General features: G+C 45.8%; 1 protein-coding gene across 2 annotated transcripts; it reads right to left on the bottom strand.

Annotated features, from left to right (window-relative positions):
• Positions 1-845: 845 nt before the first annotated feature.
• tfap2b (transcription factor AP-2 beta) lies at positions 846-11169 on the bottom strand. 2 transcript variants are annotated; one of them, XM_037450148.2, is made up of 7 exons: positions 11074-11169; positions 8463-8915; positions 7139-7193; positions 6099-6318; positions 5731-5849; positions 4819-4960; positions 846-1864 (listed from the first exon to the last, which is right to left on the bottom strand). In XM_037450148.2, exons 1-7 carry the CDS (start codon positions 11119-11121, stop codon positions 1573-1575), a joined length of 1329 nt encoding a protein of 442 aa, XP_037306045.1. In that variant the 5' UTR covers positions 11122-11169; the 3' UTR covers positions 846-1572. The 2 variants fall into 2 exon arrangements, with proteins under 2 accessions (XP_037306045.1, XP_037306046.1); XM_037450149.2 differs by lacking the exon at positions 11074-11169 and adding an exon at positions 9234-9732.
• Positions 11170-11600: the final 431 nt, after the last annotated feature.

Genomic DNA, 11600 nt, shown 5'->3' with positions numbered 1-11600 from the left:
CTCGCTGGATGGAAGATACAGCCAATTATCTCCCCGGAATAAGGCAGTATCCATCATGCCGTGCCCGCGCGCGTGTGCGTGTATGTGTGTGCACGCGTGTTCATGTCATGGGCTTTGCAATATATGCAATCCAGATAAACCAATTATTATATTTTAGACCTTACAATGCAAAATATATCTAAAAAAAAAACATTTTCCTTACTTTTATTTGTGTTATTTAAATTAACTATCCAAAATAGGAAAATATTAAGGTATATTCAGCTTTTTTCATTACAAACCACAATTGAGGAGGCCTATAACACGGAAAATACGCCATCAATATTAACGATTTAACTGTTGTTCTTGAAAACATTTTTAAGGTAAACAAGCCATTTTAAATAATAGTTATTTCAGTGTATCAACAGCATCCCAAATTTGTGAATCCCAAATATTTACATTTAAATCCAAGACTAATTTTGAGTATTATCTTTTTGTACAGAGCCCATTATTATCTCTCTTTGGGAGGATTGAGAGTTTATAAGTGATTAGGGATTTTTAACTGCTTAAAGCTCATGTGTGAGTTGGAAATAGCAATTCTTAGTTCTGTCATAGTGTCTGCAGTGCAATCAAAAGAGAATTAAATTTAATGGATATCTTAATGGTTTAATTTTTTTTTTTTTTTTTTTTACACGGGTTTTATCCAGTCAGACATTTATGTTGTGATGAACGGACAGCGGTTGTTAAACGCTAATCCACATTTCACTCAAATCAGTATGTATCAGTGGGCTTCAACTTCACTCAGTTTAACCTTTCACCCCCGGAACCTCAGTGGCACTCTGCTGGAGAAAAGGCGCCGGCTGCACACCTCACATAATAAAACGCATGGTTTATTATCAATGTGGTAGAAATGAAATCACTGGACAATTAGAAGCATGTCTACCCATCATCAGCACCATGACAACAGCTCAATAACAACAGAAAAAAAAAAACACTGGATAAGTCCTGCACCCCCGCCTGCACACAAAAAGGTCAAATTACAGATAAATAGGCCTACTCCAAAAATAGCTGGTGCACCTATTTACACAACCATCCATTTAAATTAATATAAATAAATATTTACACACATAAATTAACACCCTCCCTCCTCGCTAAGTCACCAGACAAACCTGTTTCACAGATAAAATGAGCCAATCTTCATACGCACAATGTTTTTTTTCTGCGTGAGGACAAACACACACGCACACACGCGCACACACACTCGCACACTCACGCACACAATGTTGTTTGTCGGCTGCTCACAGCATCTCAGTCTCACAGGACGCAGGCAGGGGGAGCGAAATGGATGTAACACAGTAACCACCATGTCCTCGGGGGACTGAAAAGAACGTAACACAGATGAAACATCCCTCTGTGCTCTCTGACACTGGCCCTCAGGTGTCGTCCTCTGCCTTTTTCTTTCTCCCTCCTCCTCCTCCTCCTCCTCCTCCTCACGGCCCCGTGTGTGGCGGGTCAGCGGCAGTGGTATAAAGCTAGAAGTAACGGTGTTGACGCCTCTGTCCGTTCGGGCTCTCTCGGGTCGTCGCCTCCCCAGCTTCATTTCCGCTGCTTCTCGTCTTTGTCGGCCTTGCCGCCGCCGCCGTCCCCGTGCCGGTTGTTGGGAGGGTTGCTGAGAAACATCTTGTCGAGTCCTTTGAGAGCCTCGTTGAGGTAGTTCTGGAGGGTGGTCAGCGCGGCGCAGATGGCGGGCGAGCCGAAGCCGTGCGTGATGAAGGAGAAGTGGGAGAGGCAGCTCTGGATGCCGGGCTCCAGGATGGGGCTGGGCCTGGAGTTGCCCAGGGGAGTCCTATCCTGGGCCAGCAGGTCTGTGAACTCCTTACACAGCTGTCTGCAAGAGGGAGGGGGGGGGGGGGGGGAGCACAAGACGTCAGGAGACGTGGTTTCCCAAAGACAGTAAGCCCACTGCTGATGGTGGACATTCTGTGGCAGTGTTCAGGATCCGTCATTTAAGGGTTTTTTCCCCGCCATCAGCAAAAAAATTGACAATCAATTAACTAATAACCTCGGCATAGCTTTAAAAACTCATGAAAGCCCCCCCCCCCCCCCCCCCTTCAGCTTCCTGAGATGCCTGTGGGGAGAAACAGCCTCAGAGGTAGACAGCGAGTGATATTTTGCAGCAGTACAGTTGCAGATCTTCCCTCAGTAAAACCTGGATCTGAACACAAGGATGAAGAACATGAGCAGCAACACCTCGCACCTCTTCAAGGCTTTAAACATAAAGCACATCCACTCACACATTCACGCCGCACACATGTTCTTCTTTGTGGGGAGTGCGCTGTTGTCATTAAGATTTGAGATGCTAACTTTGCAACGGCAGACTTTCTTTTAAAGAGCATGAACCCGACGCAGTGCCCAGGACACCGACCGACTGGGACCCTTCACTTCAAATGCACTCACGACTCTTTAATAACCGATTTGTTTAGTTGTTTTATTGCAAACTTTCATAGTTTTGTTGTCAAATGATGTAATACTATTGCACTGTTTATTGTAATCCATAATTCACCACTGGTGGGTGCAGACTTTTGGCAATGAAACAATTGTGAATTCTGATGTTGTTCTGAAATCAGCTGCTGCGGTTTGCTGTTACAGTGGTAAAGAGAGTAGATCTCACACTAAAAATATGCTTTAGGGAAGAAATTTTACTTTTCTAAAGTTTATACATTTTGCAGTTTCACTAATGCAAAGCATTGCATCACACAAATTATCTTCATGAATGATTGAAACACTTTTCCACAACACTTTGATCTCAGCGAAAGACTAAAAGCCAATAAACACCAAATGTATTGCATGCAAAGATTATGTTTTTTTCCATAAAGTGGAGAGAAACTGATTCTAGAGCAGGAGGGCTGTGCAGATGGAGGCCTCCACCTTACGAATCGTCTGTAACCATTGAGACAAGATGTCATTGAATGCATCGTATGCCTCACATGCAAAAAAATCTAACTGCCAAAGAAAAACCCATCTTCACCTTTTCTCCTTGTGAAATTGTAGCAAATCCTCCTCTGGTTTTAGGCCCCACATTTCATATTCAAGGGACCTCTCTCTCTCTCTCTCTCTCTCTCAAACGTGCACTTGCACGCCCGCCTGCATAGACACACACACACACACACACACACACACACACACACACCCTCCTGTGCGCGCGGGCGGCCTAGGGGCAGAGCTCCAGCAAATGAGTGACAGGCTGTGCAGGCCGAGCCCAGCTGGGGTTAGGGGAGAAGAGAGGAGAAGCCGCCACCGCGGGCTACACTCAGGGCCCTTCGCTGTTGTTTTCTGACGACTTGAAACACTTCGCTGCTAAATAATGAATTTCCAAGAGGCGCAGCACCGACACACGGCATTGGAACAGGTTTGAATCTGGGCATCAAACATTCACCACCAGACACACCACCGAGTACATTGGGACGCACACACACACACACACACACACAGGCAGATGGTTCATGCATTGAAGGCCAGCAGACAGCACTGTTTATGCAAGCTAAAAATACAAGCTTCCTGAAGGGGTCTTTGTTAGATATACTTTACAGCTCTGCTTGCAAGCTTTTCTGGAAAACTCATTCAGTGGAATAAATGGACATGGAACAGGGCCGCATTGGTAAAGGGCTTTTTTTTTTTTTTGGTCATAAGAAATAGAGAAATTTTAAAGAAGTTCTGATTGAATCTGCATGTATAAATCCCCATCACCTCTCCTGCCCTGGTTCCTTTAAAGAAAATCTATGCCGCTCGCTAGCTAAAAATTAATCAGAAGATTCTGGATTCAATTCTACAGTTTAACGGCCATAAAAATGGATTCATATAAATAACTGTACGGGGGGGGGGGGGGGGACCAGTAAAATGGATCGCTTCCAAGAGCAGAAGCAGTGGTGGCAGAGCTGTTATTTAATGACGCCTGTGAGCTCACATGCAACATTAAAAGGTGTCCAGCGTCAAATAAGCTGCTCGAGCTGAAGGTTATCGAGGAGGTGAAAATAAAAGCCCTGACACTTTTATTTACTACACGACTTGACTTTTAATGCGGATTTCTGCCCTGTTTTTCCTAAAATGGTTGAAATCAGTTTAACTACAATGCTTTTTTTTTTTTTTTAAAGTGAGACAGTTTCACAATCAGCCCCTTTTCATTACAGGTTGGATCCCTATCAAGTAAGTGTGTTTTTTCAGTGTCAACGCCACGTTCCCTTTGGTAAAATGGTGTGTGCTCTCATAAGAGCAGAGGACATTGGAGGGTTTTGCCCCCTTAGGGGTCTTAAAGAGGAGCCACAGAGGCCTCGGATCTCATTTCACCATAATTTAATTTATGAGAAATGTAACTACTTACAGAAGATGAATTTCAAGTCCCGCCCCCCGTGTGTGTGTGTGTGTGTCGTGTGTTATGTAATTAAATTCAATAGTGACAAAATGTTTGCACGTGCACCCTGCAACTGTAGACCATAAATGTGACACTAATGTGGGACATTTAAAAAGGAAAACATCTGCTGCATTAGGATCATGGAGATGTTGTTCTATTGTCACCGGTCACTCTGCTCGTCCCCACAGGCAGACATGACGTCTCAGACCCCCGGCTTCTTATCCCCCATGACGTCACGTTGCGCTCTGTCTACCTGTCTAAATCCCCATTTTGCTCATTTCGATTATCAAAGCTACCGCTAAACTCACGGCGGGTACACGTCATTAAAAACCGCTTTGTGACTAAAACCACAGGCGCGTGTTATATATTCTATGACACGACATCGCCCCATAAAGAGTGTTACGGAATCCAATCAAACGGTCCATCAAACTCACTTTGTCGCCAGCAGCATGTTCTTCCGCGTGTGCAGCTCGTTGGGGTCCGCGTGCTGCCGGTTGAGATACTCGCTCACGGCCTTGGTGGGGAACTCCGTCTCGCAGATGTAGCCGAAATCCCGGGCCAGGTGGACCGCTTCACCTGGGGGGGTGGGGGGTGGGGGGAGAGGTGAGGTTACGGTCCATGGAGATGTGGTTCAGACAAACCATGAAACCTCTTTGTGAATAACCTACACGGGTTTCTTTTTTTGTGAAGAGGTCGTTCGTGTACTTCCGCCCATTGAAGCCCCCCAAACGCACTACTTTCTCTCCGCTGTCGACCTCGAAGGTGGCACATACTCAGACAGGTACATTTATCCCCTGTTTTTAATTGTGAAAATTAACGCTAGCTAGCTAATTAGCTAGTGTACTAAAATGAATGAAATCATAATAACAATATATTTTTGGTATTATCATGCATGGGGTAAAAACATATCCTATAATATCTGGTTAATTATAATGTTTGTTTTAAGTAGCTTCATTATATTCTGAGTAGAAACAAATCCTCAGTTGAATACATTTGAAACAATTGGGAAGAAACTGTTACAGCCCTTGCTGTATAGAAAATACCCAAAATGATGGCGTTCTAACAGCCAGGCCCAACCTCAGCAGCTAATTATTTAATTAATGAACCATTTGATTGGATTAAATAACCCCAGTCCTCCTCATCAGTATTGCATTTTTATTTTCCAGTATTCCAGTATTATTTAGCAGTATTCCAGCTGTGGGTATTGGAGGTGATGCTGATACCATTCAGGTCAGATTGAGCAGCTCTTAAAAACCAGTTTCTCCAATGAGTCCATCTCAACTTTCTGCAGTTTATGCATTTATTGAGTTAGCAAAGAAGAGAAAAACAAACAGCACATCAATCACCTTCAACGAGAGATGTTAGTAATGTGACATTAGCAGCTTTGCGTCTTCCTGCAGGTAAATTGAGTCCGATCTTCTCCAGCTTTTCCCTCAGACATTTCCCACCGTTTTTGGACTTTGCTCTGTAGAAGAAGAAGTCGAATTAATGTGCGTCGCATATTTAACAAATATAGGCATATCAATTCAGATGAATAATCCTCCCACAGAGCATTATCTATATAAATTGCCAAACATTCAGTTTGAAGTTTGAAGTTCAGTCAAACCTATATGCCCCAGTTTGTCTCCAGAGATTCAAATGTTAAGTAGAATCTATGTGAGGTAAACGGTAAAAAGGGCCACACCTCACAAGTGGAAGCGGAAGTCGTCCTCACCTTCTCAACACGCCCCCCAACAAGGAGGCGTTGAGGCACTCGGGCGGGGACAGCCTCCTCTGCACCTCCCCTACGGTCACTTTGTACTTGGAGGTGGAGCTGAGCAGCGACAGGCGGCCCGGTACCGAGCAGAACACCTCGTTGATGTTCACGGTGACGCCCCCGATCAGCCCGTCCTTGCCGAGCATCAGAGAGCCCATGTTCTTGTGTGGCATGGGAACTGAAAAGGGAGACGGACACACACTTGTCACGTGCATGTCACACGGAACACACACACACACACACAGACACAGAGAAGTTCCGAATGCCTTAAACCCCAGCGCGTGGACACCACGCGTGCTCTGAGGCCCTAATGAGGCGCCCACGCGCCGGGCATTCGCTGTTATTTAATGTCGCGCGACGTTCTCATTACAATATTATCGATTGTTGATTGGCCCGAGCTCTCGCTATACCGCATTAACCCCCATCCGCGTCTTTTCTCCACGGACGGTTTAACTCCCACCAGCAGCGTGTTAATGGTCGAAAAGAAGAAGCGCGTGCACGCGCAGGGGCCAGTGCAAAACGGTTCTTTCTTTTTTTTAATTTTTTTTTTTATTATTCTTATGGCTCCACGGGGGATAATGCCGCAGATTAGCTCTAAACGAGCTCACTAGATCTCCTGTGAGCGGTGCCATTTATTACATCAGCGGCTCCAATGGCCCGCGGGGAGCTCAGTCACTCAACATCCCGTAACTAAATCACGGCACATCATCAGGCTCGGCCTGTCAGCGACACGCCGCCTGCTGGAGTCTACGCTGCGCCCGGATCGTTAACCCGGCCTCGAACTCCTCCATCCCCCGGATCCCCGGGATACAATGTGCGCCTGCGTGGACACTGGCTTTTAACGGTAACCACAACGTGGAGATGAGTTTCGATCCAAGTCGTCTTTTTGTGTACACTAATCACTATTCAAAGAAGGCGTGATATAGCAACGTTTAAAAACTACAACAACAACAACAACAAAAACAAGATGTGTGCGTGCGCGGGTGCGTGTACGTTACCTTTCTTAATGACTGATTGATCCAGGATGTTCGTTCCGTTGGTGTCGTCAATGGTCTGTTAGAAGAAAGGCAAATAACGCAACAATGATAGTCTGCTTTATACAAGATCCCATATTAATTACGCATGTCAAACTGTATTTTATGTCATTGCCGCAGGATAAATTTCAGGTTATTTAAAGCCGGGGGAGGGGGGGGGGGGCTTTGTGACTCATAGATGCTACAATAAGCTACACTCACTCATCAATCTCAATAAATCCCTCTATAAATAGACTTTGTCATCACTTCTGCACGCTCGTGAAAAACAGGAATAAGAAAGAGGGGGGAAAATTGAACTTATTAAAACAAATTTAAACGGGGTTAATAAATGTATGACACAAATAAAGAAAGCCAGAAACGAGGGGTTAAATGGCGAACAATTCGCGATGGTTTTGCCCTGAAGGGAAACGAGGGGAAGATGAAATTCTAACTGCATAACGTCTACTTCTACGTCTTCTAAGTCTTTGTATACATGGCAGCAAAAAAAACAATTCAATCAAAAAAATATTGCAATATTGAAATCACATACTAATAATAATTATAAGTAGAAGAATAACAACAACCACAATAAAAATAATTATGATAATAATAATAAAAAGGTGGATCACAACTATTCATAAAATACAATATAGAAGTGGTATTTGAAAATTCAAACATGTTCTCCAGATGTTGCTGTTCTGAATGTGTGTTAATCGTTATATCAGTGAGGATAGATAAAATGTAATTCTTCTAAATTCTTAAATGTAGCATTTGAGCTCCATGCAGTAATTTGTGAATCGTTGGCCACATCAGCATCCTCCCATCAAAGACGATACCTGAGCTCTCTGAGGACAGTTTGTTAAGCTGTGGGCCATTTGTGTTCAGGCTGCAGCTGCTATGAGGGTCCAGCCCTGAGGGAGCTGCTCTGAGTTCACTGACCTCAACTCCAAAAGGCAAAGAGACAATGAAGAAGATTTCCAATCCGTTTCTTACACTGCAATTGGTGGCGATCGTTTTATTCGTTTTTTTTAAATAACATGCACAGTTTATATACCTGGAGGTTTTTTTTTATTAAACATAAAAGGGCTTTACTGTAAACTGTTACTTATGTATACATATATAATCCGAATGAATCTGCTATTGAGAAAATACACATTACATTTAATAAAAGTGTGGATCCATATTCCCCCAATTTATCAAACATTGTCGATATGATAAAAAAAAAAAGACATCTTCACAAACGTAGCTGTAAAATATGCTGCATGCACTTTATAACTCCCGTGAATGTCAAGCTCGATGTGGCACTCACCTGAATATCCTCCATGCCATGCAGCCCCTGCAGCAGTCCATCGCTCATATCCAGTCCCGGGTGAGCGGAGTGCAGCAGCACGTCCGGCCGCCGCACGCCGTAGTCCCGCCGTGGGTCCAACCCGGACAGCTGCGGCAGCGAGGCCCGCGGTTGCGCCAGCAGAGCCGAGCTGTCCATCCGCTCCCCGGCGGCGTCCTGCCGCTGCCGCGCCCCCCATGCGCTCTGCTGGCTCTGGTGCAGGGAGTTCAGGGAATACGGATCGCTGACGTGGGAGTACGGGTCCTGGCTCTGGTAGTGAGCGAGCGGCTGGTACGGAGGCGGAAAGTACGGAGGCTGGAAGTCCGAGGACGGCGCGTGAGACAGCGGCGGCGCGCTGGAGTAGGGTCCCGGATGCGATACCGAGCCCAGCTGGGACAGGCGCGAGCTGTGGCTCGAGACGCCGTCGTGCCGGTCCTTGAAGTGGGCGCAGAGGAGGAAAAGGAGGGAACAAATAAATCGACTCATTGCAATTGGAGCCACATTATAAGGAAATAAAACCAAATGGGCCAAAGGTGGCCTATTGAAGCACGGTGCATTTGTGTTTTTGTGTTGGCCAAAGTAGCCTCACTGCTCTTTTTGTTTAGGAGATACAATGCATTAGAATGGCCTGGAGGGGGGAAAAAAATATTATAACCTGATTTAAAATTCCCATTAACGAAAACCTCTAAGCAAAATCCACGGCTTCACCATTTGCGCAAATTCGGCCTTTGAGAGTGAGGAGAGGAAACTCACCGCAGTGGAGTAGGAGTGAACTAACATTTTGCAAAACCTCTGTTGGTGTCAGCGGTGCAGAAGATAGTGTCGGCCCGTGATGATAGCCCAACTCGTTCCAGGTGAAAGCAGCGCGTTCGTATCTGCGGGCACGGCCCTGGATCTACAGCTCCATGATGAAGCCTCTCCCGCCCCGAGCTGCCTCCGCTCTGACTGCGAGCAAAGCGAGAGCGCGCGCCTCTACCCCCGGTATGCGGTGCAGCGTTAATTGTTATTCATGACTGAGGGCTTACAGGAATATTAATGCGCGCGGGGCAGTGGGACTGGCGGCACACGGAGGCGTGAAGCCTGTCGCGCAAACCGTGAGTGACGTTAAAGGTCCAAGGGGAGAGACGAAAAGACGCGCGAACAGCAAGAGATAGAAAAAAAAGGACTCCCCCCCCCCTCTCATCTTTCTCCATTCTCCGTCTCTCTCTCTCGCGCGCGCATGGGGGTGAGGGCAGGGTGACCAGATCAGCGTGGAATTCCCCATCACACACACACACATGCAAAAATGCGCACTTTGGGGGAGGGCTTTTAATTGGCGAGACGCAGAGCAGACACCTAATTCTCGCCGTTGGTTACACTTTAAGCTTTTTTTGTGTAGTGCATTAAAACCACCATAAGTCAAGATGGATGAGAATGTGAACAGGGCTCCCCTGTAAAGATCATCGGGTGACGCCTCCGCCAACAAGGGTCATGGGTCGTGTTCCTAAAACGCGATCCGAACGCAGGTTACTTTTACGCACAAGCACACACACACACACACACACACACACACACACACACACACCGCGTGACCGAAATAGCACTCATTGGCGACCACACACTGGCTGAACGGTGGCTCATGAAGCGTCGCAGCTGCCTTTTATCGGCCTGCAGAAAGAAAAGAAAAAACCCACCCGAGACACCGCGGGGAGGTAGAGGGGGGCCTCGTGTGAACGTCGTGACGAGTCAAAAGGAGCGATTAAACTACAGCGGCCCCTCTTTGCGTCCTCGATGACTTGTTTTAACGACCCCCCCCCCCCCCCCACAACCACCCCTCGCCCCGCACCCCATATCTTACCGTGGGAGAAAAGCCATGTGCGGCACGAGGCAAGGGTTTCCCACCGGGCTGCACGGCGGGGCCCTCGCGAGCTGCACCTCTCTGCGCGTTGAGCCGAAGGACCGCGTTGCCCCCCCCCCCCTCCCCCCCGCGCGCGCAGTGGCAATAATATCTATTTATATATGTATATGTGTATATACAGAAAAACGAAGATTTGTGCCAAAAGATGCCCACGCTTTTGACACATCGCCCCCTCTGACCCCGCGTTTTTCTTGAGTGTTTTTTTCTATTTAAAATGAATTTGTGATTCAGATTTAGTGGAATATCTGTTATTTTTTTATATATATAATATTATTATATATTTGTAAAAATAGATGCCAAACATATATATATATTTGAATGACAGTTGTATGTTACTTTTTAACATACGTTTGCACAAAATACATCAAATATAAGATATAGCCCGTGTGTGTACATTCTGGAAAAATAAAAAATAAAATAAAAACTCTTTAAAAAAAAAAACTTTTTCTCCTCGATGATCCAAACCAAGAGTGGACCCGCACCACAGCCAAAAAAAAAACCCCATCAAATATCACAAACAAGTATAGAGAAAAACCTTGTGCAGTAGTGAAACGTCCTCCAATTCATATTCAGTCCCCCCATCACACGGATAAGAGGCCTTTCACCACTGAGCTGAACTCAACACTTCGTCGCTCCCCAAAAAGCAGCATCCACAACAAGTCCTGAACAACACAAACACATGGACGGCAACGTTACCTCATAAATATCTTCATACTTGACATTCTCAACTAGTTTCCACAGCATGGTCGCTTCTCCGGTGTCGGTAAACCGAATGCAGCCAAGTGAGGAAGGGATGTCTCAACTCTCCTCCCTCCCTCTCTCTCTCTCTCTCTCTCTCTCTCTCTCTCTCTCTCTCTCCCTGCCTCTCTTCCTCCCCCGCCCTCTGTAAAGTCAGTGAGGCTTTGTGAATGGGGAACCCCTGTGAAGACTACTGTTAAGGAGAACTATAGGGCGCCTGACAGCAGCAAATAGATAGCGAGAACACATGTTTTATGTCTCATGTGAATTTCCAAAATAAAAGCACTACCGCTTAGAAGACCCCTTTTTTGGGAAGGCTGTTGTAAAAAAATAAGAAGAAAGAAACACATTTAGGGAATAGGTGACTTAAGTTCACTGGGATAATCATAGGTGGCACATTTTTCTCACAATGTCTGAGAGAAGTTAGAAATGATTGAAGAGGCAACTTAGGACGTCAACATTAGGTGACCAATCAAATTCTTAAT

Source organism: Pungitius pungitius, chromosome 20 (assembly GCF_949316345.1).
Source record: "Pungitius pungitius chromosome 20, fPunPun2.1, whole genome shotgun sequence".
NCBI classification, from domain to species: Eukaryota; Metazoa; Chordata; class Actinopteri; order Perciformes; family Gasterosteidae; genus Pungitius; species Pungitius pungitius.
The sequence above is the reverse complement of the archived record's forward strand: the minus strand, read 5'-3'. Positions and strand labels throughout refer to the sequence as shown.

Bases quoted from the DNA above. Each gene is read 5' to 3' on its own strand.
- tfap2b (XM_037450148.2), bottom strand. From the start codon at position 11,121: ATGCTGTGGAAACTAGTTGAGAATGTCAAGTATGAAGATATTTATGAG. The intron at 6,319-7,138 runs GTAACGTACACG...CTCCCTTTTCAG, and splicing joins TCAATCAGTCATTAAGAAAG to TTCCCATGCCACACAAGAAC. The intron at 4,961-5,730 runs GTGATTGATGTG...CCACCCCCCCAG, and splicing joins ACTAACATCTCTCGTTGAAG to GTGAAGCGGTCCACCTGGCC.